Source organism: Podarcis muralis, unplaced genomic scaffold (assembly GCF_964188315.1).
Source record: "Podarcis muralis unplaced genomic scaffold, rPodMur119.hap1.1 HAP1_SCAFFOLD_80, whole genome shotgun sequence".
In the NCBI taxonomy this organism is placed as follows: domain Eukaryota; kingdom Metazoa; phylum Chordata; class Lepidosauria; order Squamata; family Lacertidae; genus Podarcis; species Podarcis muralis.
Genome location: NW_027554709.1, coordinates 22,882 through 50,635, shown reverse-complemented (window position 1 = coordinate 50,635; position 27,754 = coordinate 22,882). Strand labels below are relative to the sequence as shown.

General features: G+C 50.0%; 1 protein-coding gene across 1 annotated transcript in view; it reads right to left on the bottom strand.

The window, feature by feature from the left end:
* Window positions 1-4,002: 4,002 nt before the first annotated feature.
* The window catches only part of LOC144326499 (inositol polyphosphate 5-phosphatase OCRL-like), a 45,159-nt gene continuing 21,407 nt past the window's right edge, over window positions 4,003-27,754 (bottom strand). The window contains exons 2-7 of the mRNA XM_077923024.1: window positions 15,544-15,597; window positions 13,069-13,178; window positions 11,488-11,623; window positions 5,993-6,101; window positions 5,376-5,543; window positions 4,003-4,494 (exon numbers count right to left, since the gene is read on the bottom strand). Of these exons, the coding sequence (XP_077779150.1) occupies window positions 4,175-4,494; window positions 5,376-5,543; window positions 5,993-6,101; window positions 11,488-11,623; window positions 13,069-13,178; window positions 15,544-15,597 (897 nt within the window). The 3' untranslated portion in view covers window positions 4,003-4,174. The remainder of the gene's footprint in view (window positions 4,495-5,375; window positions 5,544-5,992; window positions 6,102-11,487; window positions 11,624-13,068; window positions 13,179-15,543; window positions 15,598-27,754) is intronic.

The window sequence follows — 27,754 nt, the reverse complement described above, 5'->3', positions numbered from 1 at the left end:
TTGGGATTCCGCGCCGAAGGCGATTGCCTTCCTCCCTCGGAAATGATGTCCGATAGGCGCCTGGAGAGAAGCCAAAAATCCTCCGGCGGTTCTCCCCCCAAGAACCGGAGGCCGGCTCTTTTTGGGTAAAAAACCCCTACTGGCCTGTGTGATCCGATCACGGCACCAAATGTTGCAAGGATAAGGATCAAGCAGACGCAGCAATGGAGAATAAGAAGGTGAAGTTTATTGCCAGGCAATAAGGACCCAGTTGGAATCTCTTCCAAAGAACTGGGACCCCGATTGACAGAAACACAGGGGTCTTTATACCTGAGCAAATCACAGCAAATCATAGATCATAAGACAATCATGAAGGACTCATACTTGGTCAGCAAAAATATCAGCCAATCAGCAAGCAGTTGTCACGCTCCTAGCTACTGGTATAGCACTGGTCAAGCGCTGGGTTCCAGTTCCGCTTTCCAATGTTCCCAGTGACGCTCAGTCTAACCTTTCCCCTAATTATGACAGGACAGGGAGCTTGGACATTTTGTGGTTTTGCTCTTCCTGTTCTGTGGATTAATTTAGCCTGTATCTGAGGGGAATTTTGTACCAGAATCTCTGATTCATGTCTTTGTCCGGGGTGCACAGATGTTTCTAGGGGAAAGGTCGGTTCCTAACTTGCTGTTTCAAGCAGTTTGCAGCACAGCTTCCCTTTTGATTCAAGTGGATTTATAAAGTACTGTAATCCTTGATTTGTGTAAGCATATATGAATATATATTGATTATTGATAACTGGTTATATGGATAATATAGGGGTAGCCCTTCCTTCCTTGCCTCATCCTGAAGCCGAGTATCACCCATGCGTTCGGAAGGGATGAGGTACATCCTGGATAGCATGAAGAACAATCCAGCCCTGGGGTGCATAATGTGAGGTCGAGGAATGCCACAATGGAGAGAAGCCCATCACCAAGAGAGCTGGCACAAGGGCTGAGAATTGTATCCCGCCTGCTTTCCACAGTAGCATTCCTACTACCCTTCTCCTGATTTGGGGCAATGGGAGAGTGAAATCATTCCCCGCTTCTTCTAGTGGCGAGTCTCAGAGAGCCGCTTTGCTAGGGAGAGACAGACAATGGTTGGGAACACTTGGGTTCTTCTGAGCCGCTCTAAGGAAGACCGTATGCTGGATGTCCCACCCGCTGCCGCTCCACCAAGGTGCCACTATACTCACAGCAGGAGTTTGTAAGAGCGAGTCGGTAGCTAAGATATAAATCAATTGGGACGTTTGGAACCTGCACCCCCCAAAACTGGTACTGGATTCCAGCCCACACCCATCCTTTCAATGGTACCGTCCCCCTCAGCTCACCTGGTGGCAGGCATTCTTGAAGAGGTGGTCCACCAAAAGCCAGATCTCCTTGGCCGCTCAGTGGAGTCATCACCATCCTGGGGTACGATATCCAGAAACTGCTTCTCCTGGAGGTCCAATGACAAGCGGGACTGGCATGAGAGCCTGACAGAATGTGTGCCTGTATGCACTCTTTCCTTGCTCCAGCTGGGTGGACAAGTCTTGCCCTCTGAGGCCACAACTAGGGCTGGGCGATAGCTGGCTTTCAACACGGTGATATATCACTAGCTAAACATTGCAATACACCAATATATCACGATGTCTGAAATAAGATGGAGCTATGTAGAGGCATTGGCTGGCTTCACGGTTTCCCCCGCATTGTGATTTTTGCTGCCCCCTGCAGGAGGGCAGGGGAAAGCTGAACCGGCAGAGTCCACAGGGGCTGCAGGAATCTAGAGAAGCATTGTCTGGCTTCACAGTTTTCCCCCACATGGTGTTTTTTGCATAGTAGACACACACATCATGATTCGCAATATATTGCCAGGTCAGAAATTATGAAACCAGTCTCACTATCTAGACTTCAAGCTGAGTTGAAAATATATCTATATTGACGTATCTCCCGGCCCTAGCCACAGCAAGCATCTCAAGGGGGAAAAGAAAAAACAAATTGCTCGCACCCCAAATCCAAGCTCCCCCTCCCCCTATTAATATGCAGCTCGTAATCCTCCCACTCCGGATGTGCAGTTCACCCAAAAGCTTACTGACTATGCAGCTGTGGACATGAGGTTTGGCTAACATTTTATTTAAATTGCTGGAACCTGCCCTGGGACCTTAGGGTGAAGGGCAGGAAATAAGTAAGAAAAACAGCAACAGAACATGGATGGGCCTTCATAGGTTGATGGGCTGCAGCCCCAGCCAGCATGATGAGATGATGGGGTCACATGTTCACCACCCCTTGTCTAGAGCACGTTGCAGAGGCAGTGGTAGAAACTGAGCAACAGCTGGAGCCCCAGCCCACGACTTTGTCTGGGCAATGCAGCACACAGCAGCTGGTGAACCATGCCTCCGGCCTCCTTCCCATCTTCCTCTCCAGAAATGTTCAGGGTGGTTAGTTCTATCTCAAGCTACCACATTCAAGAGAAAGAGAAAGAGAGGAGGGGGGAGCAAGAGAGCTTTAGGAGCACAGCAGTGGCAAGCAGCCCATCACTAAAAGGAGTTGGCAAGGATGGAGAATTTGATCCCCTCATCCCCAGGGCAGCTGTTGATTAGGACCCACTTCATCCCCCCCCCCGCCAATACTCCCCGCCCCTGTCTTGAGAGAGAGAGAGAATTTGATCCCCTCATCCCCAGGGCAGCTGTTGATTAGGAACCAGTTCATCCCCCCTCCCCCCCCCCCGCCAATACTCCCCACCCCTGGAGAGAGAGAGAGAGCGCATTGGTGTGGGGAATGACACATACTGTATCAGAGTCTTAGTGCAAGAGTAGCTGGTGCATGCTAAAGAACACAGGAGCCTTGCTGGGTTAGATCAGCATTTTGTTCCCACAATGGCCAACCACATGCCCTTGGGAGTCCATAGGGACACGGGGACAAGAGCACTCTGTCCATCATGTTCCCCAGAAACTGGCAATCAAAAGCATGTGGTTTGTGATAATAGTGGCAAGAAATAGCCCTGACCGGTAGCCACTGATAAACATATCCTCCATGACTCTAAATGTCTACAGCTGTCCAAATTGACAGTCACCACTGTCTCCTTGTGGCTAGGATAATACACCCAAGTATATCTGATTTCGAGAGGAGTGACATTTCCCTGAGCCACCCCAAAGCAGCCACTACTGCTTCCCAAATGCCAGTGCTCAGGTGGTAAGAGTAAGCCAGAGTGGCATAGCCTGTGCAGCAGTTGCTGAGCACAGAGACAAGGAGAAAACTGGCTCTTGGGGCCAGAGGGGGCTGGCGCCTGCATCATGAAACTGGGCTTTCTGCCTCCCGTGCTGCCAATCGCAAGCGGACCCAGAGCCGAGCAGCGCAAAATCAGTTACAAGCAGTGATGGCAAATTCTGGTTTCGTCTCCGTTCTCCTCTGCCGAGTTCTACAAGGGCCACGTTGAGACTAGGGAAGAGACCAAAGCAGAGAGCTAGAGCCACCACCTGGACTGGATTTGAGTCAGAAGGCAGGCAGGTGCGGGTTGCCTGAGAGGAAAGTCAGGTTGTTGGGGTAGTGCCTGGTTTGCCCTAAGGGACCAGCTGCCACTGCATGGAGCAGCTGCTGATCGTTGACAAGGGCAACTCCATTTACGTGCCTTCGAGGCACATGCACACTGCCGCAAAGCTGGAAGGGGCACTTGAAGGGGCCAAAATGTCCCCCCCAGAGCACAAAAGCGGCAAAGCGGCATGGAAACAGCATCTCGACTCCCTCCCAGGAGCTTTGGCACCGACCTTTCAGGCCTGCGGAGAGTTGGAGCAAGGAGTTTTGCAGGGAGGCTGCTGGTTTTCAAAAGGCCTTTCAAAAGGGTTTCCGGAAGTTTAGAGGGTGTTTGCAGGCTTTTCCAATGCTGTCCCCAATATACGCAATTTCATTTAAACGCACGGTACCTCGGAACGCAACCCCCGTGTCAACGGGGCGTTGTCTGTACCTACAAGAACATCTAGAGGATATCAAACCAGCTGTTACCTTCTCCCTGAGATCAGAGGAGGAAGGCAAGAGCAAAAGACAACCAAGGGTGTTAATGGCCCAGGCCCTGAGAAGAGAAAGAAACAGCCCGTTGGCTGAACAGTATCTGGGCAGATGGCAGGGAAATGCACACGGTTCAGTGGCCCTGCGAAAGGGCAGGTGGGAGGACCAGAACCTGGGATGACTCAGTCAAGGCAAACAAAGGGCATGAACAGCACACAGGAAGCGGATGCACAGCTACAGAAGCTGAAGCTGAATGCAGCGGAGGACCCCCAGCCCCCACATTTCTGAGTGGAAGAGCAGCTGTTTTTCAAGCAGGCAAGCCGAGTGGGAAGGGTAGACATCCAGCACAAGGCTTCCAAGGAGGTCCCGAAGCAGCTTGATAGATAGCTCCCACTGATGGTGAGGAAATAGTCCTTGCCACGGTCAAGGTGAAGGACAAAGATAGCCTCAATCTTCTCTTCCTTGCTGACGTACACATCCAGGGAAATGTCCACCGTCTCACCTAAAACGGGAGGAGGTCAGGTAGATACACTCTATGGCACAGCCAAGTTGGCTTGTCTGTAAATTAAAAGTGAAGACGGTGAAGAATTGAACAGAAGGACACAATGCGAGCCTGCTGGATTAGGCCAATGGCCCATCTAGTACAGCATCCTGTTCTCACAGGTGTATGGGGGAAACCTTAACTTCAAGAATTAGGAGAAGAAGCGACTCAGTTCCCACCCCCACCCCACTTTCCTCTCTAGTCCTCCAAAGCAGCAGCTGCACAGAAGATGGTGACAGGATACTGGGGGGTGAGAGAAAGTGATCCTAACAAAAGAATATAAAAAGGGAAAGCACTTATTTGTCTCCTAAAGGATTTTTGCGCCCCCAATGTAACTTTCTTTTTGAGTTTACATTTCATTGAGTTTTTCAAAGTTTGGCTAGTTCTATATGTTCCCCAAGATATTTTTGTGCCTCCACAACATAAAAATACGCATTGTTTTAAAAAAGTAATTTTTGGACGGACTGCTCTCACTGGTTCCCTGCGATGCCAAAAGGTGTTTTGGGACCCTCCAGCATTTTTTGGCTTCAATTCATTTGTGTGTGTGTGTGTGTGTGTGTGTGTGTGTGTGTGTGTGTGTGTGTGTTTAAAGCTGGTCACACACACTTTTACACTTTGGGCTCAGCTGCTTTGACGTGTGGCCCTTGGAGGCTTGAGCATGGGGCAATGCAGCCCACAAATGTTAAGCCTCCCCTGCTCTACCAAACTCCCAAGGTTTGAGGGAGGAGGGTTGGGAAGAGGAGGGGAAAAGGGGGGATGAAAAGGAAACCAAGGCCTTCCCTAGATGACCCTTGGGGTCCCTTTCCAACTCTACAGTTCTCTGATTCCAGAGAGAGATGCGCTGGGCTCCAAGTATCCCTCGCAGGGCTCAGCACGAAGCCATGGCTTCCAATACTGGCTGTCACTGAGCTTGGGGATAAAGGAGAAGTGGAGGGTGACCTGCCTGTTGTTTGTGATCTGGAACTTCTCCTTCTGCAGCTGCCGGAACTTCACGTTCTCAAACGGAAACTGCAGAGCAAAAGGGGGGGGGGGGAGGAAAGAGAGTGCTTGCCTTCAGCAGAGGCAAGGAAACGTGCTCCAGGGGGAAGTTTGTCCTTGGCCCCGGGCTCTCATTTAGGGGACTGCACATGCAACAGGTCCACGTGGGGCTCTCCAGATCTTGCTGCACTTGCCACTGGCCATGTTGGCTGGGGATGATGGGAGTTGTAGTCCAGCATCTGGAGGGCACCACGCTGGCTACCCCTGGAGTCTTTGCCTGCGAGGAAGAGGAAGAGGCTGCCACTCAGTGGAAGGGCATCTGCCTTGCATGCAAAGGTCCCAGGTTCTATCCCCAGCATCTCCAGGTAGGGCTGGGAGAGATCCCCCGGAAATCAAGACTGAGCTAGATGGGCCAAGGGCTTCTTTCCCCCCTGGTCTTTTTGCAGCAAACCCTCTTTAAGGGGTTGGAGAGGATCCTATTCGTCTTTACCTCCCTCCAGGGAGGGAAGGAATTCGTTCTCCATCCTGTCCATCAACTGAACAATATCCTCAAACACTTTCCGGTACCGTCGGTCAGCCACAACCTTCACCTATTGGGGGGGGGAGCACATTTGTTGGGGCTATGGACTAAAGGGGGGGTATGAGTTAAGAGCAGAAAGGCCTGATGCCATAGACATAGAGAGCGAGTAATATTCCATAATAAGAGAGAGAGCAGCTCATTGAGACCTCTTCTCCTCTCCGATCACATTTTTTATCCTTTGTTCTGTCCAGCCGCATGGCTGCATTCCAAAGTCTCCTGTTACCTCATCCGGTCAAGCTTGACACTCCCCTCTCCTTGTAAGGTAATCATTGCCCAGAGGAATGTCAGGGGGCACCCTGCAGTATTTACAAGCCTCTGCCTTGGCTTTATGACTCCCACATGCCCTCTTTCTTTATATTTTAATCAGAGCCATATATATGGTCATGTCGAGCGTGATAAGCGACTCTTGTGAGACTGGAGAACCATGCAATACATACAGAAATTAAAGAAGGAATACATTGTATATAGCAACACAAAATAATGCAAATAACTACTATAATAATCACTATAATCAATAAATGTCGAAGCCAACTTCCATCCGGAAGCCAAGAATGTAAGAATTCTGATTCCAAGCTGCATGGTAGGCTTCCTTTCTAGTTTCTTAGCCATGCACTGGTGTCACCCCTATAGCACTGAGATTGGTCACTGTATGTTCCTGTAAGAGAACAAGAGCTATTAAACATGAATTTCAAAGTATATTGACAGTTTGGATATATGCCCCATGATTCTTTCCCCTCTTTAATTTGAAAACAAATGGGGGCAGGCTCATGGAGGGTCAATTGTACTGGAGGCCAAAAGGTTTGCTTAGGGGATATGCTATTAGTAAATTGAAAAGATCCATTGACAGGCACACCATGAAGCATTATGCCTGAATGACTGGCAAAGGGCGGCATGTGCATACATAACCAACATTTAGAAGCATGCAATAAACTAGTAAACTTAATCATATCTTGTACAAAAATATTATTCCTCCATATCTTATGATAATTTTCACCCCTAAAAGTCTTATTCAACAACACTGTTCTTCTAGTTCGAGAGTGGCTGAGTCGTGGATACTGCCAGCCAGAGTAGGATTCAGGCGACAGATGCTTGCCAGCCGATAAGGTGAAATATGGTGGTTTCAACTGGACTGGATCGTCTGCTTCTCTTCCTTGTATAACGGTGCAGCAAAAGATGGCAAGGCAAATGGTTAGGAAGGCACTTCCGCAGTTGAAGGGACTCGCCATGGCCGCACGCATCGAGCTGGAACCCATAAAGGCTTGTCCTCGACGTCCACTGCCGCGTACCCTCGTCCCCACGTGATCAGCGGGACAGGTCCATGCCATGCGGGATCAGGCAAGCGTCGGTACACCACCAAGGGGCGAGGGAGTGCCTCCTCCTTCCTAAAATGCAATTCCGCGGGAGTATGGGTCCTATTATGTGGATATAAAAGATGGTTAAGCACAAAAAGAACTTGGTGAACAGCCGAAGGGATATCCGCTGTTGGTATGCTTCGGCCGCCAAGCTGTTTAAGCAATAGTGTTTTGAACGTCAGGTGTGCTCTTTCCACTATAGCTTGACCTGTGGAGTTAAAGGGTATGCCATGAGTTAATTTCACATTCCACAACATACAAAATTCCGAAAATGTTTTAGAAATATACGCTGGACCATTATCAGTTTTGATACGCGCAGGTTTACCCATGACTGAGAAACAGCGGATAGTGTGCTGAATGACATGCCGAGCTGTTTCCCCCCTCATGGGCGTAGCCCATATGAATCCAGAGTGGGTGTCCACCGTGAGGTGAACCTTGGAGAGTGGAGCCAACACAGGTGTGTGTGTGACATCCATCTGCCAACACGCCAATGCAGACGTGCCCCTAGGATTGACAGCATCAAAAGGAATGGCCAGCTGAGATTTAGAACAGGAAGCACATTGGGACACAATATCCCTAGCTTGAGCCAAAGGAATAGAAAACTGCTTAGCCAATGCTTTCGCAGGGAGATGAAAGGTGTTATGACATAGTATAGGATCAGAAAAGAGAGAAAAGGCAGAAATGTCCCTCAATGCTGCATCTGCTCGTGCATTGCCTTCTGCTAAATACCCTGGGTGCGATGTGTGGGAGCGAAGATGTGCAACATAATAAGGGAACTCTCTGTGCTGAAGTAAGGCCTGCAGGGCAAGAAACAAGGAAAATAAGTCAGAATCCAAGGAAGGAGTTATATAAGAGATTGGTAAAATAGCAAAAAGGCGATATACATACTGAGTATCCACAATAAGATTGAAAGGTTGAGTAGGAAAGGATTGAAAGGCAAGAATCACAGCCACTAGCTCAGCTCGCTGGGCAGAAGACTGTGGAGGGGTAAATAACATTTCCATTTTCCTCCCTCCTCCCATGTCACCACCCCCCTACTTTTCGTTCCATCCGTGAAGAGGGTTAGTGCAGAGGGGAGAGGTGTGAGAGACAAGGGGATAGCCAAAACATAGGTGACCTGTGTCAAAAATGTCAAACGGTCATCCTTTGGGGGGTTAAAAATGATGACACCTATAAAATCAGCCAAAGCAATTTGCACGGCAGCATTTGTGATCAATAAATGCTGCTGTTCAGTCTGTGAAAAAGGCAAATAAATTGATGCAACATCAAAACCGCTCAGAGCTATCGCTCGTGAACGTCCTTTGATAACAATGTCTGATGTGGATTCAATTACTGAATAAATGTTCTTCGGAGGGGTATGAGGTAAATGTAACCATTCTATAATGCAGATAGTCTTCTTCTTGTCCGTTTGAGCATATAAAATTCCTGTTGGCAACAATGGTGTAGCAAATACTGTCAGATGCAGCTGGTGTTCAGCACCTCTAGGTGGCGCCTGCGGAAAGGTTTCAATGCTTCACCCACAAGATGTTGACAAAGTGTAGGGGAGTTCCGCATGCTGTGAGGCAGGACAACCCACTGATATCGCTGTGTGGGCTGCGAATTGTGATATACTGGCAATGTAAAAGCAAACCGTTCCTGTCTGCTGGGGCCAGTGGGATGAAGATGGTTCAATGTGGCCAAAAGTCAATTGTTCAGAAATAAGCTATTCAGAAACAAGCTGGTGCTACGGATTTTTCTTTTGGTGGAGGCCACCGTTCTACCCACACTGAGGTATCGGTGATCTTGGTTTGCCACGCTGGAAACGTTGTATCGGTGGCTACAGGCTGGTTTTTATTTTGCGCTGCCACCAGCAGATGAGCTGCTGTACGTACAGACTGACAAATGCGAAGCATGGCTGCTGTGTCTGTGGCAGGATTGTGTATGATCGGTCTCAATACAACTTTACAATCCTCATTTGCATTCTCAAAGGCCAATTGTTTGATAATTATTTGTTTGGCTTCAGGATTTTCAATTTGTCTACTCACTGCTGTAATCAGCCTGTCCATAAAGGAAGAATATGATTCTCTAGGTTCTTGTCTGATTGAACCCCACCTAGACTGGATACTGGTGGGTTCCGGGATTTTTCTCATTGCTTGTTGAGCAGCAAGAGCAGTATCCCTCAATAATATCTGCAGCAGTGTGGCTTGTACTGAAGCCTGAGCAAAGGGGCCATGCCCCATCATAGCATCCATCACATCTGCGAGGGTAAGATTAGGATTATTCCCTCTTGCTTGTTGCTGTAATGCAGGAGCATAAGAACCACAGGCGATTTCCCATTCATAAGCAAACAATACACCAGCTGATGGGGGCAAAACTGTACGTGCCAAAAGCTTGATGTCATCTGGCACCAACAGCTGGGCTAATGTGGCTTCCAAAAGTGCCTGTGTGAATGGTGCTTGAAGTCCATTCGTCCTCACTGACAATTGGAGCTCTTTCAAGATTTTAAAGTCAAAAGGTTGGTGCTGGGCTTGAGTTCCTGCTGGAGCACCAGCAGGGGGCACAATAACAGGGAATGCCATGGTATCCTGAGATAAGGAACAGGCAAGGACTGCACGTTGAAAAGGGCTAGCTGGTTCTGCTGCTGAAAGAGCAGGGTCATTGCCAGCCATACCACAGTATTTTTGCAGGAGTGGGTCCTCTGGTGAGGAACTGTAGTCCGGAGGTTTGGGATCTGGGGCTGCAGGCAAAGCCAGTATTGGAACAGATGCCAGCACAGCAGGCTGAATTAAAGAAGCTGGAGGTTGTGTTGGCAATGCAGCCATGGAGATATTTTTTGGTGATAAAGAACCCATAGCATATCGAACCTTGCACCAAGCATTTAAAATCCGAGCACTACTGCTGGGGAGCCCATGAAAATGTTCACCAATCTTGTCCCAATGTTTTAATTCACATGTTCCATTCAAAGGAAACCAAGGACAATGTTCATCAATACACAGAATAAGCTGTATCAAATCACCCTCTGGAACTTCCAATTTGTTGGAGGAGAGGAGAAATTTTAAGTCTTTTAAAAATTTCTGTTGCGGAGAAGTCAAAGAGCTGCCCATGTTTCTAAAATCAATATAAAAGAAGGAGAAAAGGGATCGGACTCACCGGGATCTTTTTTTAAAGATGTAAAGCGCTTTGCAATCCTTGCCGGACGTAGTGAGCCGATGATATTCACTGCTTGGATCGAAAATCCTCTCACAGTTTCTTTTAAAATCCTCTTTGTCTGCCTCAGACTGTTTGCTTCAAATCACTTCTTAGCTCTCTTTTAAAAACCTCAGTCGTATCCTTTTATTCAGCCTCACACGGGGCACCACTTGTCGGAGCCAGCCTTACAAGTGGCACTTCTTTAGTATAAAATAAAGACATAGAGAGCGAGTAATATTCCATAATAAGAGAGAGAGGAGCTCATTGAGACCTCTTCTCCTCTCCGATCACATTTTTTATCCTTTGTTCTGTCCAGCTGCATGGCTGCATTCCAAAGTCTCCTGTTACCTCATCCGGTCAAGCTTGACACTCCCCTCTCCTTGTAAGGTAATCATTGCCCAGAGGAATGTCAGGGGGCACCCTGCAGTATTTACAAGCCTCTGCCTTGGCTTTATGACTCCCACACCCCTGTTCCCAGCCCTGAAAGAGGCAAGTACTGTAACTCTGAGAGCTTCCCCAGGATGGCAGCGGCTGTGACTTCCGGAGCCAATGGGCTGATGCCAAATGCTCCAAGCCAAGTACCACAGAAGCTCCATTGGATGAATGGAGCCAACGGTTAAGGTATACAGTTCAGCCCATGTGGTCTGCCATGCCTGCAGGAGCAGCGTTTACTCAGAAGAGTGGAGAATGGAAGCCTAGGGATTTAACAGAGCCAAAACCTGCCCACTCCTTGCACCGGAAGTCATTGGCCAAGGAGGAGCTCTGTGGAAAGGGGCCTGGTTGTTGGTCAGGGCCTGCCCAGATTCGAGGAGGTGCCACATAGCAGGCAACTAAAAACCCTGAATAGACGATAGCCCTGGCCAGGGCAGGTGTTACCCCTGTGAGGAAGAGGGAGCTGACGGGCTTGTGGTCGCTCCTTTTCAATTCCATGTGGCTTCGGTAGCTGAGCTGATTCACGCTGCCTCCTCTCCAGAGGATTGGCTCACACCATGCTGGCACACGGCACTTCCCACTGCAAGGAGACAGGAGAGACACCAGGACTGTTGGACTGGCTGAGGCAACACACAAGGCTCACACAGTCAAACTTTGGCTCCACACACGGCCTGTGATCTTGACCACGGTCAAGAGCTGGAGATGATGGGGGTTTGGGAGTCCAACTTCTGAAGGGGCGGACCTTGCAGGTGTGCAGGCATTTTGCCTCATGGAGAGAGTTGTCAGGAAATCAAAAGCTGCCTTCTACCAGGTCAGAATGAATTTCTGACCTCCCCCAGTTTGGATTCCTACATTGCAGGGGGTTGGACTAGATGACCCTCGTGATCCCTTCCAACCCCACAATTCATTAATTAAGTCTACTCTGGCTGGCAGCAGCTCTCTGTGGCCCAATCCTTTTTCAGGTGGAGGTGCCTTTCAACTTGAGACTCTGCATACAAAGCATATGGCACACCACCAAATGATGATCCTTCCCCAAAGCAAGGGGCCCCGTTATTCTTGTTCAGACACTATTTCTTCAGTGATCCAAAAGACCCTTTCTGGCACCTGAAATGCTGCCCAAAGGAGCCTGCCGTTTTCCGGCTTCGTCACTACATGTTCCGCCTGTCCTTTTGATTTCCCCATTACCACAGCAAGAGCAATGAAACTAGCAGGCCTAGGTGGCTTCTGACAGTTGTCAAGAGCCACAAGAATATGCCAAATCCTGGATGGTGAGGCTCAATGGCTACTAGCCATAATGGCCACAGACCATACTCCACCAAGAGAAGCAGTATGGCTTGGAGGAGGGGAGCGTGCTGTTGCACTCAGGTCCTGTTTGTGGGCTCCTCGAGAGGCATCTCATTGGCCAATGTGAGAACAGGATGCTGGGCCAGATGGACCAATGGCCTGATCCAGCAGGGCTGCTCTCATGCTCTTATGCCCTGGCAGACTCATCTTGAGAGAGCACCAAGTCTCATTCCCAGACTTCCTTGACACAAAGAGGATTCTCTGCTTATACACGCCATGAAACAGAGGATGCTGGTTATCAGGACAAATGTGGGGGAAAGGCTGCTTGTGGAAAAGGAGCCAAAACATTTCCAGAGACTTTGAGCAGGGATGGCTTGAGGAAGACAACATATCACAGCCTTGCATTTCACAACTCGCCTAGCAGCCTTTGGCAACCCGGAATTCCATGCAAGCAAAGTGAGCAGGTGAAGGAGAGCTGGATCTCTCTCTTCCTCCGTGGCTTGGTGTCCATTCTGGCTGCAGAGGAAAGGAAGTCCGCCCAGCCCTCAACTCTAGCCCTCCTCCAACAGCTTGCTTAGCAGAAAGCCATGTTTAAAATATATGTTTTACTAGCCTGCTCAGGAGGATGGAAAGGCAGGACACTACTAGCATCTCAGCAGACTAGGAAAAACAAACAAGCCTTGCAGAAGAATGATTGAGAGGACTTACTTACAAAGGCTCAACTATCAAGCAGGCGCTTACCTAGAGTCCCAGCAATCTGTTTTAGAGTCGAATTTGTACGTCGGGATGAACTTGATCTCTCCCTCTGTGAAATCAGCAAAAGCTGTCTTTTGGGTACGCTGAATGTTTAGCTAAAGCCAAAAAGAAATCGCTTATAAGCAGAGAAGCAAAAGACCCCCTGTTGCCTGACAATGGAGTCTATTAACAGCCACTGTTGTGCTGGAAGACCAAGGTGAAGTACTAGTAGGTTAAAGGTAAAGGTAAAGGTAAAGGGACCCCTGGTTGGACAGTGTTCTCGAAGCTACAAACATGAGTCTGACCAAACTGCGGGAGGCAGTGGAAGACAGGAGTGCCTGGCGTGCTCTGGTCCATGGGGTCACGAAGAGGCGGACACGACTAAACGACTAAACAACAACAACAAAGGGACCCCTGACCATTAGGTCCAGTTGTGACCGACTCTGGGGTTGCGGCGCTCATCTTGCTTTATTGGCCAAGGGAGCCGGCGTACAGCTTCCGGGTCATGTAGCCAGCATGACTAAGCTGCTTCTGGTGAAGCAGAGCAGCACACAGAAACGGCGTTTACCTTCCCGCCGGAGCGGTACCTATTGATCTACTTGCACTTAGACGTGCTTTCGAACTGCTAGGTTGGCAGGAGCAGGGACCGAGCAAGGGAAGCTCACCCCGTCGCGGGGATTCGAACCGCCGACCTTCTGATCGTCAAGCCCTAGGCTCTGTGGTTTAACCCACAGCACCACCCGCTTCCCTACTTTGGCTTTTGGATAGCTATTGGACCGGGTCCAGTAGGCTTCCTCGCGCCTCACTGCTCTTCGCGAATAGCTCTCCGTCAGCTACTTGTAGCAGAGTCGACACAGCGGTTGAGAAACTGTTGCGATGTGTGTGTAATAAATCAAGCTGCACGCAAGCGTTCTTGCTTATCTCCAAAAGTCTTTAATCGTGTAGAAAAACATCATAGATCACCCGGTGAGAGAGCACACATCTTGCTTCCTCACCGCAGAAACACGGAAGAACAAAGCACACAGAGAAACACTCCCTTCTGTGAACAAAGCCACGCCTCAGAATGTGAGACGTCACTCAGAACTGCTTAACCCTGTAAGTTCTGATTCTCTCCACACCTACTAGTAGGTTAGCCAGGTGTAAAAAAAGGGGTATACCTGCTGAAATCCTATCTTATACACATTTATTAAAGGTACAGGATGCTTGTGCAGTTTTGCCCCATGTCATCTTAAATTACTTTGCTGCATCACACGGCAGGAAAATCCTCTAACTCAGGAGCAGCAGACACGTGGGCCTCACAATGCTGCAGAACTACAATTCCCTTCATCCCTGATTACTGGCCATGATGGCTGGAGCCAACAGGAACTGCAGCTCAGTAACATCTGGCAGACCACAGGTTAGCCATACCTACAATATGCAATGTTGTATGTACCAATAATCCATACAAACTGTTAACAACCACCAGAATACACCCCCGACACTATGAGCAACTGCAAAACCATCCTTTTGCATCCTACATTGGCTCCCAGGACGTTTCTGAGCACAATTCTCAGTGTTGGCGCCAACCTTTAAAGCCCTAAATGGCCTCAGCCCTGAAAGAGTGTCTCCAGCCCCATTGTTCAGCCCAGGCATCAGGGTCCAGCACCGAGGGCCTTCTGGCGGTTTCCTCACTGTGAGAAGCGAAGTTACAGGGAACCAGGCAGAGGGCCTTCTGAGTAGTGGCACCTGCCCTGTGGGACACCCTCCCGTCAGATGTCAAGGAGATAAGTAACTATACAGCCTTTAGGGAAGTTTTTAATGTTTTATGATGGTTTTGCATATGTTGGAAGTCTGAGGCTGCCCCCCCCTTGCCTTCCTTGCAGCATCCTTCTCAAAGGGCTAAGGCATGACTACGCTCACAGAGTTGAAATCCACCGTAAGGTGCAGCAATCAGGCCTCTGTTTCAACACAAAATACCGATGATCCTTATGCCAAGTGGGAGAAAGGTCGTCAACATGATGAACACACAAACCTTGGAGAGAAAAATGTAAAACAAAAAGCACCAGCAATTTAATTGGACTTAATGGAAGTCTCTGCTGCTAAGAACATGTGAGCAACGCAGATTTTCCAGACAGATGCAAAACCTAGAGCAGGAAACCTTAGACCTTTAGATATTGCTGGACAGCAGCTATGCTGGGGCTGATGGGAGTCCAACAACACCTGGAGCGTGTGCTGAGCTAGGAAAGCCCTCTAACTGGGAAATTGCAGAGCAGTCCTACTTATTCCAAGGCAACCCTCCAACTTAATTGGGACTTGCTTCTAATTCAGGTTGCACAAACCTGCAACCTTAAAAAGCATTTGTAGAAGTCACAGTCATCCTATGTTCTTTGCTCCTAACTGCCTGAAAGTGGTTTCTCTAGCCTAGGCTGGGGTATCCCAGACAAAGGAAATAAACAGGGCAATATCCTAAACCACCACATATAACACAAAGATGTCTCTCACCTGGTCGTAGGTCAGAAGTCTCTGAAGCTCATTTTTAGTGATCAGATGACAGTGCTGGAAAAAAGCAAAGAAACCACAGCTACAGGCTAGCTCACGGGGTCGGGGGTCGGGGGGCAGCCTGCTGCCACTTCCTGCAATATGTAGTAAGACTGATAACTAGGATTGGGCAGTATGATCATATTAGGCTAGTGCTCTGTGAACTAGACTGGCTCTTGAACTGCTTCCAGGCCCAATTTAGAGCATCCCATTTGGCCTTTCAAGTGTTTCAAGGTTTGGGAAAAGGGTACCAGAAGAAGGCCCACTTATTTTTGCACTCCCTCTCCACTGACTGGAATCCCTTTCCCAGGGAACTCCTGCTCTTTCAAGCATGGCAGGGCCTTTTCAGTCATGGCACCCGACCTTTCAGAATAATCTCCCAAAGAGGTTCACCTGGCCCCTGCTTTGATGTCCTTTCAGCAAAGACTTTTAGAATTTCCCCTGGTTCTTTAATTCATGGGCAGGGCGCTTGTGGCCCTCCAAACCCTGCTGTAGTACACAGGAACATAGGAAGCTACCTTATACTGAGGCACACCATTGACCCATCAAGCTCAGGACGGACTACATGGACTGGCAGCAGCTTTCAGGCAGAGATCATGCCCAGCCCGATCTGCACACACTGGTGACTGAGCCTGGAACCTTCTCCGTGCAAAATGGCCGCTCTGCTTTCGCGTTACTGCCCTTAACAAACTGCAACTCCCACCCCGATCACTGGAGAAGTTGCCCACATTTGCTATAATCTAATCTAATACATCTCTGCCACTCGGTTTATGTTGCTCTCTACTGGCTGCTCTAGTAGAAACCTTAGTGGAGCAGCTGCAGCAGCAGGGATCGCCGACACTGCACCCTCCTGGTGTTGCTGAAGTGGAACTCTCATGAGCCCCAGTCAGCAAGGCCAATTCTTAGCGATTATGGGAATTTTGGTCTATCAACATTTGGAGAGCACTATGCTGCCTGCCATAAAGAAGGCTGATCACTGAAGAATTGATGTTTGAGACTCTTGAGAGTCCCATGGACTGCAAGAAGATCAAACCTATCCATTCTGAAGGAAATCAGCCCTGAGTGCTCAATGGAAGGACAGATCGTGAAGCTGAGGCTCCAATACTTTGGCCACCTCATGAGAAGAGAAGACTCCCTGGAAAAGACTCTGATGTTGGGAAAGATGGAGGGCACAAGGAGAAGGGGACGACAGAGGACGAGATGGTGGGACAGTGTTCTCGAAGCTACCAGCATGAGTTTGACCAAACTGCGGGAGGCAGTGGAAGACAGGAGTGCCTGGCGTGCTCTGGTCCAGGGGGTCACGAAGAGGCGGACACGACTAAACGACTAAGCAACAACAAATGCTGCCTACCCTGAGCTACACACAGGCAGGAAAGTTACAGAAACATGACTCAATTTGCTTATCCAGATAGCAGAGACCAACAAGTTACATCTTTGTAATCCTGGTTTCGGCGCTCAAAGTCTTCCACGTGGGCAGCAAGGTGGGAATTGACCATGCAGAAGCTGGTATTGTTGAAGACAAACCTCACGGCCACACACCCCTTGTTACCCTGCAAGGGGGGAGCAAAGATGGCTCTTAGTGAGCAAGCAGGAAAGAGGGGGAAACTGGTTGGCAGAGATTATAAAAACAGATAGAAAGACAGAAAGATAGACGTAGGGAATTCCGCTGTCAGGGTCTACTCCCCATCTTCCCCATGATGCCTGTGCCCACTGTCTCCCTCATCACTTCCTTGATGCGGCTGAGCTGGTCCTTCCTGACAAAGATGAGCAACATTATTCCGACTAGACGCACCAGCTGCACCTAGAAGATGCAAGGTACTGGGATGTCTACCAGCTCTGTTCATTGCTTGCTGTCCTGGGCCGGCTGGATGCAGATAGGAGTGGCAGGGGGAACCAACTGCGGATCCCTCAAGGGAAGAAGGCTCAGAGCCAGGGAACTGGGGGGGGGGGGGATGACAACGCTGAGTCGTCCGAGGGAGAAGAGGGAGCAGACTGTGAGCAAGAGGAGGTGTTGGAAACTGAAGAGGCAGGAGGGCAGGAAGATTCTGTGGCAAACAGCAGCCCAGAATCCCAGGCAGAAGTGGAGGCTGGAGGCGGGGGTCAAGAGGCAGAGCTCAGGCAGGCTGCTGAAGAAGCCAGGGGGTCTCCCCATCCTGCTGCGATCAGCTCCCCTCCCTGCTGGTCTCCCAGAACACAGAGAAATTAAGAGGAGGGAGCAAAGACAGGCAAGGTGTCAGAGTCTCAGGTTGCTTGGGAAGGACCAGGGGGAGGAGGAGACTTCAGAGAGTGGTGGGAGGGTAGCAACCTTCAGCCTTCACAACTACCTCACTGGGGCAAGACCTGTTGGGAAAGGTTTCTGTGATCACGAGGCCTGCACGGTTTGGGTTTCTTTGAATAAAGAATGTTGGCTTCTTTTGAATAAAACACCACTGACACCAGGTGTTTTTTCTTGCTGACCTCCTCCTCCTCACTCCAGCTCCTGACAGCTGTCTGGCTGCTGAAGAAATGGGTGGGGTTGGACTTACTTTCTTGTACTTGGATTTGGAACGCAAAGCCTTTTCCACAGCTGTCAGCCACTCTTGCTCCTTTGTCGAGTCCAAGTAGAAGAAAGCCTCTGCGCTCAGGTCCAGCTCCTGGAACCGAATGCCCAAGTGCCAAAGAGAAGGATGTGGAACTGCAGGAATAGGACTCCAATCGGAACAGACGTGCTGGTTAAATATGCAAAGACAACAGGAGTGTGCAAGGGCAGGCAAGATCAAAACCAAGAACAAACAAGTAATACCAGCCACTTCTTCCTCAGCTTAGCTATTCGGGGCCCCAAAGGAGCTTTGCTAATGAAAGAAAAAAAGCTTTTTCCTTGTATTTTTTAAGATGTGTCAGCCAGCCTGATATCTAAGCACTATCCCAGTAGCCACAGGCAACCAGAAATTCTTTGAAGGCAAGTGAGTCGGTTGATCTCTCCATTCTTCCTTCACCTGGCAACCTGGTTTCCAGGCTGGCTTTCCGGGAGCAGAAAACCACCTCTCAGATCTGCTGTGCCAAGCTTGTTTGCTAGAAGATTACCCCGTAACACCCTTGTCCTCTTTGCAAACCTCCTAAATGGCTAGCCTTCTGTGTTTCCATGCTGGCCATGAAGGAATGGGCATTCCCCACTCTGAAAACAGCACAGAAATACAGCCTGTCTAGTAAAGGGGTAAAAAGAGCAAGCTAAACAGCCTCTGTAAAACAGATTTTTCTATTCATGACAGTAGGAGGGCAGTTATATGCAAGACTGTATTCAGTACTGTTCGTGCCTGCAAAGCTTTCGGGACAGACATACTCCGACCCTTCCAACCAGTGCCCCCTAACTTCCAGCTGAAACCAGGTACCTTTTTCATACCACAAATGTTCTTCAGTGGTGAACCATGGCATCTCAAATTCCAGGGGAGCCCTGTACCATGCCAAAATTCAGTGCCCCACGCCTCTCAACGTCTATTCAACATCATAGTTGCAGTGTCCCCTGTGGGGCCCACAAGGCTTCACGCCAGGGTGACCAAACCAGTTGCACTCCCCTAAATAAATCTAAATGTTATGGGGGGGGGATTTGTCCCACTTAAGTTGCACTTTATAGCTCAAGAGGGCCCCTCTGGCTGATAATAATATAGTAGCACAGGGGACGCATCACAGAACAAAATGACATGTAGTTGGTCCACCACAATTGCAAGATTATTGCATCCTTCAGGAATGGTGTGTCCAGCTCCATCTGAGTCATCATCCAGGCACGCTGTGGAGCTGCATGGATGAGAGATGGGCATCTTTGGCCAGTCAGGGGTGAAGAGCTGGCAAGATCCCCTGTACTGAGCAGAAAAGCAAACTCTTTGGCCTCCGAGATCTCTCCCAAGTCTCAGCAGCCCTCACTGTGAGCCATACTAGAGGAATTTTGTCCTGCTTTTGCTGAGCTACAACACAGGAGCGCACCCCCAGGGGGCCATGATGTGGTAACCCTGGCAAAGCATTGCAGAGCAACTGAGAAAGCAGAATGATGTTTGCGTGGACAGTCCATTAGAAAGCTGCACTATTCTTGCATCGATAGCACATTGCAGAATACGGCCCCCCTCCAGGCAACAACATCCGCCTGGAGGCACAGTAGCTTTCATTTCGAAGGTTGTGGTTTTACATCTTCCTATTTATTTATTTATTTATTCAAAATTATTGATTTATTTCATAAAATTTATACACTACCAGATGGTAAGAAACATCAAAGCCGTTTACAGAAAGATAAAACCATAAAATCAGGAAAAACCTACAGTACATTAAACGCTGAAGAAGTGAATACCAGAATAGATCAGAACTCACTCCCAAGGTAAGGGGAAGAGACATGGCTAAGATGGCAGGACAGCTTACTCTATGGTGTTAACCCCTTCATGCACTAATTAGACGGAAGCATGTTGGTTATATGAGACTGGTTATCCCGCACAACATGCTCTCACGCAACCCATGCCCTCCAACTGAAAACCCATTTCCTGGACAATATCAACATTGTGTTTTGTGCCTGTGAACTGCACAGTGAATATTTTGATTAGAAAAGAAAACAGCCCGGTGTTTCAGCTTCTCAGAGTTGTTTTATTCAGTGCGCTGCTACAGCTTGTCACACCCAAATCCTCCAAAGGAATCTGCCAAAGTGCTTTTCCAGGCAAAAGGGGGCAGAGGGAGAGAAACCAAGAACCTCAAATTCACTAGACCAGGGATGGGGAATTGTGTGGCCCTCTAGATGTTGTTGGATTCCATCACCCCTGACCGTCGGCCATGCTGGCTGAGGCAGAAGGCCATTGGATCTGGCAATATCTGGGAGCCCACAAGATTCCCAGCCTCCGCCCTACACAAACAACCAGGCACTCAGCTGTGTGGCACACCTCTTACCGGAGGGAGGATCACTCCAGAGGCAGCTGTGGCATGAGGGTGCTGGATCATGCCTTTGTGGGCACACCTGAGGATTAAAGAGGACCTCCTAGGAAGTGTGCTTGGAGATCTTCCTTACCACGTGGCTCTCTGGCAAAAACACAACAGTACTAACGGCCATATGGAACCACACCTCAAAGCTGGATCAGACTTCCCAGATCCTGTAGCCTACATCAGGAGGAAGACTGGGGCAGAGGGGCCTAGAGTGGGAGTCAGAGCTGCTCTTAGGGCTGCATGTCTGAAGCATGGGCAGAAATCTTTGGGTGTGAGGTTGCATGGGGCTGTCTCTTTGTGTTTTGCTGGTGCCAAGCCGCCAGCCAGCCAGAGGCAGGCAACCAACTGGCTTCAGGGGCAAGCTCCTTTGCAAAGCCAGTCTGACTTCACCAAATGCAATGGCAGAGTGACCATTCGGCCCGTGTTCTGCTTCGCTGTGAAATGGCGTGTGTTCCTCAACCCAGAGAACCTCTTTTTCAACCTCAAGCTGGTCTAAGGAAGAAAAGCATAAGAGTTAGTCTTGAATCCCCACACACATGTGCTGGGAGATGCCTGCACACCGCACACGTAAAGCACATCTCCTCCCACCCACACCCAAAAAGTCCTGGGAACAATGGTTTGTTAAGGCTGCTGGGAATCGTAGCACTGTGAAAGGAAAACTAAGGTTCTTAGGATGCTTTGGAGGGGGTGGAATGTTGAATACACAGCGGCCACATGGACGGACGGACACACCCACACACACCAGCATAGCTTCAACTTTTAGCACAAAAAGTCTTCAGCCAGATGTCATGCAACCCTTGGGCAGGGGCAACTTATCATTTTATTGATTTTCCATAACAGCAATTAAAAAGGCGGACAATCTTGCAAAGGAGTATTGCCATTTAAACTGCTGGTGTGACGTAGGAACCTGAACAAAGAGAAGGAACCAACTACCCAGAGTCTGCTTCCGATTGCCCTTGTTCTCCACCTCCCTCTATGCTAATCAGCCGCAAACAAGAGTTCAGATTTGAAAGCCTTGTTATCACCTCATTCCCTTCAATTAGCCAGCTGCTCTGGCAGATGACATCAGTTCCTTCCCGCTCCCAATATTCCTGCTCCTAACCTGGTTAGCCATAGCCCAGAAGCTGAATCTCAGGGGAACGTCTTTGGGCTGGGAAGGGCTCATCTTTTCTGGGCCTCTTCTCCCCCTCAGGAAGGGGTGCTTGGCTCCTGGCCTGTGAAATGCGCTCAAAATGTAAAGATGCCTTCTTTCCAGGGAGCCAAGGAAGAAGGGGGGAATCTGAAATACCTCCAAACCTTCCCATGTCAGAGATGCAGGAGTTGCGTCACCTCCAACTTCCTCAGGGATGAAGCAGCTACGAAAAACGAAACATCTCACCTGGGCACGGTTTCTGAGAGAGCAACAGCAGAAGACCCAGACTCTGGCAAGATGAGCATTTGCCCAGTGGATTCTGGCCGGTCCATGAGGGCAGACAGGGGATGGCTGCGGTGGCCACCAGCCCCTTCCCACTCCATCTCAGATACAGAACGCATTGGCTCTGCCTTTCCTTGGCTCTGGCGCCACCTACTGTTGGCCTCCTTGCCTTTCACCCTCCCAGTCCCAATGAGCACCATCCACCCCTGGTCCAGAGGCGCAGAGCAGTAGTTAGGTGATCTTGAGCCCCGGCAGAACCATCCAGATTGCGCCCCCCAGCCACGGACAAGTTAGCTCTTCTTTCTGCCTCTCCTCCACCCCCCCACCCATTCAATTCACCCTGGAAGTACAAGTATCGAAAAGTAAAATGTTAGAGGTTTCCCCTCCCCCCCCCCATAGCAATATAATTGGATTCAGCTAGCTGGTCAGTCTACTTTCGGTTTCACTCCTGGCTCCTTGTTAAATTAATACTGCATCAGAAACCTCCCAAGCAGATATCCAAAGTTCTTTGGCATTAATGAGATGTCTCTTCTAGTCCAGGGGAGTCTTTTGATCTTCTTCCAGGAAAGCAAGAGTCGAAAGCCTTGATTTTCCTTTTTTTCTTTTTGCAGTCATTTCCACAGAGTTAGTCATTATTAGAGTTATTAAAACCTTATTTTATTAACAAATGCAATTTTTTTAGTCTCCCTTGCTTTCCTGCTGACCTTCAGCTTAAACACAAACTGCTCTGGAGTGAGAAAAACCCATCACACTCAAAAAGCCCAGCTGGAGGGACCTGGAAGTGTGAGGGAAAGAGCAATTTTGTAGTGGGTTTGTTGCACTGGAGCACCAAGTTCACTAACTGGCTGATTCAGATTGAATCCCATTCAAAAAGAGTGCAATGGTGTGTGTTTCAGCCAGCCATCCGGCTGCTGCAACTATTCCCTGGGTGCCACCACACTGTCCTGTCTGTGTGTTTGGAAGGGAATGGGAGCTATGCTCCCCCCGGAGACACTCCACTCCTTCTTCCTTAGCTGTGCTGCTCAACAGTTGAGGCAACCTTCACAGTTCTGGGATGCCGAGGAAGCGAACCAATAGTCACGTTCATCTGTACTGGCTCAGTATGACCTATTCTGACAGATGCTGCCTTTCATATTCACGCCCAAGAGCCTTTCTGCTCCAGAGATCTGGGGCTGAACCCGGGATCTGCACACCAAGGCTGGAGTAAGAAAGAGCCCCAGTTGACACGCCGGGCATCCCTGGTTCCCCCTCGGCAGTGGCAGCAGTAGCGGCAGTCTCAACAGCCCGGAGCCAGCCTGGTAGTGCACTTGGCTCTGGCTGGCTTCAGGAGCTGCTCATTGCCCTGGCACCCGCCATTTTGCCTCGCCGGAAGTCCCCATATGATGTGTCTTGGGCCGTTGAACCAATCACGCAACATTCCTTCCCTACTAATAAATCTACAACACTTAAAATATAAATCTGGGGACCTTATATGAAATCCGGGGACATTCCGGGGACGGATTTTGTTGGGGACAGATTTGTAAATCCGGGGACTGTCCCCGGGAGACGGGGACATCTGGTAATCATTCCGTCATAGGGCTTCTCCTGCCTTTGCCAGTATGTCAGCCTTCTCAGCCTTCAGATGCACTTGTACGTCTGGCCATATGGGATTGTGAGTGGAGAAGGTGGCGCAGTCTGGATGAGTCCCTCTGTCTTGCTCTTTGGTCACTGTTACCGAGCACCATTTTGGGCCGATCAGGATCTATGGGGAAGGGGATCCACCCAGAAGTTGTGGAGGGAACGGGAAGAGAAGCTTGGTCAAGAGACTGACTCATGTCAGAAGGAGGCCTGACTGCATCCTTGGCGAAGCCCAGGGCAGGGCAGGAAGGCAGACTTGCCCAGAGGGAAGGCATTCGGAGGCAAATCATCAGCAAGGAGCAGAAAATCCCCTCCCCTTCCCTCAAGAAGACTGAAGAATCTCTAGTCGGCCTTCAGGTGAGTTCAGCATCCCAGGTCTCTGGGGTGTTCCTGTCCATTACAAAGCTGACTCAAGGCTCCGTCAACTGAGCCCCTACACTCCTTGCGTACATGAAAGGGGCACAGAAAGGATGGGAGGCAGCCTTTTCCTGGAGCCGTCTTACCTGCAGCAGTTCAGTCGCTGGCTGCTGACCCTTTTCCTCCATCACCTGGATGATCCTCTCAAGAGAGGAGAGTTTCCTGCAGAGTCTGGCCAGCTGCTCATCCCTTCTCCCTGCAATCTCCTTCTCCACCTCTTCCACATGATTCAGCAGACGCTTTTCTTCTTCTTCTTCTTCCAGGAACTGGCGCAGTTGTCTCAACTTCTCCACAGTCTTCAGCCTCTCCGGTTCTGAGGACATCTGAGTGAGGAAGAGGGTCAGCCTTCAAAATATCAACAAGAGAATTAGGATTTGAATTGAACTGCTTCCACCCTCTCAGCTCACAAGTCCTCAGGCTTCTCCTTGACTGCTTTTCACATAATAAACAACAATGGGAAATAAACTCCATTTAGCTGCATTCAAAGGTGAACTTACCTAATTCGCAATTCTTGGAAAAATATGGAGACCAAAACAGCAATCTTTTGAAATTCACACCTCTGACTTTTTCAGGGTTGACCCAGCCAGGTATTGTTCACAAAAAATGTATTTATGAGGGTGTCAGGGGCTCAGGAGCAGAGGCACAGGGGAGAGAGGAAATGGAGAGCGAGGGGGAGGAATCTGAGGGCAGCGGAGGGCAGAATGACAGTGACCCGAGAGATTCCATGAGCCTCTCCAGTGAATCAGAAGATTCCCAGAAGGGGGCGCCGATGGCCAGGGCAAGGGGGGTCCCAGGGGGGACACACCAGAAGCAGGGGGCCAGCGGAGACTCCCAGAGCAGTAGCTGGAAATCAGGGCCAGCTTCCCCACCAGAGCGTAGTGGGGGGGGAAGAGTCCCATAGGTCAGAGTCAGCGTCTCCTCCGGCAAGGAGGGAGGAGGAGTCAGGCCCAGCTAGCGTCCCCGAAGAGGGGAGCAGCGACAGGAGCAGTATAACGGTCAGAAGGAAGGTGGCAGGCTGGACGCGCGCGCCAAGTTCAAATGTACAGGCGCGCGGGACAGCAGGAAGCCCGGATTGGGAACCAGGTCCTAAAGCCCGCCGGAGGGAGGGGGAAGACTCGGGGGAGTCAGCGTCAGAAGAGTCTAGAAAGGGGAAAACCCCGGCGGACAGGCGGACCCAGAGGAAGAGGGAGCAGAGAAAGAGGTGGAGCAAAGCTAGGGTCTTAAACTGGTGTCTGGGGGGAGGAGACTCAGATGGAGCTTCAGCGGTCTAGGGTTTAAGACGTAGAGCTGCGCGCCGTGGCTGTAAATGAGAAACTGAACTTCAATAAAGACTATTTAATATAACAACGGACTGGCGTTGGTCCTCTGTGAGCTGGGACCTGAGGCAGCTCTGACAGTAAGCTCCGTCTCACTAATTTAACCCTCGCAGCGTGAGTTGGCGCAGCGAGGGGCAAAACTTGGTGTTTTGCGAGCTCACGAAGCGAGGGAAAAATGACTACGGAGGAGAAGGTGAAAGAGCTGGAACAAGCAGTTCAGACACTTTACCCACAAGTGGAGCTTTCCAGGAAGAGAGAGGAAGAAGCAGCAGCGTTCTGCGAGGATCTGCGGACCAGGTGGGAAAAATTGGGCAAGGAGGGACTGCCAGGACCCAAACCGGAGGGAGTTGGCCTCGGGAAGAGGGGGGGCAGCATCGTAGCCCATTTTGACGGGAACCTGCAGCAGTATCCTAACTTCAGAGCAGACATAGTTTTCGCGCTCAAATTGCTTCGGAAAGACTTTAGAGATGAGGAGGAGAAAGTGGGCTTCATAATAACTCATCTGCATGGGGAAGCTAAATCGTGGCTGCGCACTTTATGGCGCGAAAATGACCCCGCCCTCAATGATTCAGACGCATTTCTCAAAGCTATGGACGCTTGTTTTAAATCGACGGTAGATGTGGATGTCGCCAGGAGGGAAATGCATGGGTTGAAACAGGGCAAAAGCACTGTAAGACAATATCACTCCCACTTTTTTGGATTGGTAAATGTGCTCGGATGGGAGAAGAATTCCGCTGCCGTGAGAGATCTGTTCTGGGAAGGACTAAATGGGGCTGTGAAAGACGAGCTGGCAAGGGGGGAGAGACCCACCACCACCACGGAGGTCATACAAAGAGCCCTAGCGGTAGGCGTGCGCCTGGAAGAACGCCCTTGGAACAGGAATGAGGGAGGTTTAGGGCGCACACAAGCCAGGACAACTCCTTTCCTACACAGAGAGACGGGACGCACGGAAACCACGCCTCCAGTGGGGAGGGGAGAAGAACCAATGGAGATAGGTGGTGCTGGGGCTCAGACAGCAACCAGAGCCCAAACACCAGGAGCAGTCAAGGCGAAGACTCCTAGAGGGAACAGGAAGTGCTACATCTGCGACAGTGCGCAGCACATGGCCAAAGAGTGTCCCCAGAGGATCCAGAAGCACACTGCAGCCTCAGCAACAGTAAGGGGGGCAGATCGACAGGAGGAACAGCTACAGGGAAACGACGAAGCCTGGTTGGAGGGAGAGGCGCTGGGGCCCAGCCAGGCAAGTCAGTGAAGCAGTCCCCAGAGATTTTACAGCCCACAGATCCCCTCCCACCCAAACCAGTGGTGCAACTCACCGCATCGCTCCAACTGCCAAATGGACTCACCCTGGAAGTTCCTATTACCATTGACTCTGGCAGTAATGCAGATTTTATAGGAGTGGACTTTATCCGGCAACATCGCATAGCGCTCTTACCAGCCACAATGCCCCTGAACGTAGTCACGGTCGATGGCAGGGAGCTACTGGGAGGACAGGTGGCACAACAAACGCCCCCTATGGTGATGCAAATTGGAAATCACCGCGAAGTCATAAGCTTCAACGTCACCCACCTGTCGGACACACCCATAGTGTTGGGCATGAGTTGGCTGGATAGGCACAGCCCGGCATTGGCATGGTACCAGCGTCAATTGACCTTCGGCTCCTCCTACTGCGCGGAACATTGCATCCAGCCCAGCCAGGAAGGGGAGGGGCAGGAGGATGAACCACAGCTACACCTAGGCATGGTGCAAGCAGTACCGAACAAGTACAAGGCGTTTTTGGAGGTCTTCTGCGAGAAGGAAGCGGACAAGCTGCCGCCCCACAGGCCCTACGACTGCAAGATTGACCTCCTGCCGGGGGCGACGCTGCCTACTGGGAAACTGTATTCCATGTCTGAAGACGAACTACAAGAACTCAGGGAGTTCATAGATCACAACCTGAAGCGGGGATTCATCCAAGAATCCAAAGCAGTGGGGGGCAGTCCCGTGTTTTTCGTCAAGAAAAAGGACACGCCCCAAAAAAGGCTGATAGTTGATTACAGAATCATAAATTCCAAGACAAAGCCCACAGCTTTCCCCATGCCCAAGATAGACGACCTGCTCGCTACGGTGAGGAACGGACGGATCTTCACCAAGTTGGATTTACGAGGAGCGTACAACCTTATACGTATGGGGGAAGGCGATGAGTGGAAGACGGCCATGTTTACACCTTTGGGCACCTATGAATATCGAGTTATGCCATTTGGTCTCCAAAACGGCTCTCACTGCTTCCAAGCTTTTATGCGCCACGTGTTAGCGGGACTCCTCTACAAGAAGTGCGCCTGCTTCCTGGACGACATCCTGATCTTCTCGGAATCGCAGGAAGCTCACGAGGGAGACGTCAAGGAGGTCCTGCAGAGACTACGGGAGCACAGACTTTACGCCAAGCTGGAGAAGTGCCAGTTTGACATGACGGAGGTGGATTTCCTGGGCTACAAGCTAT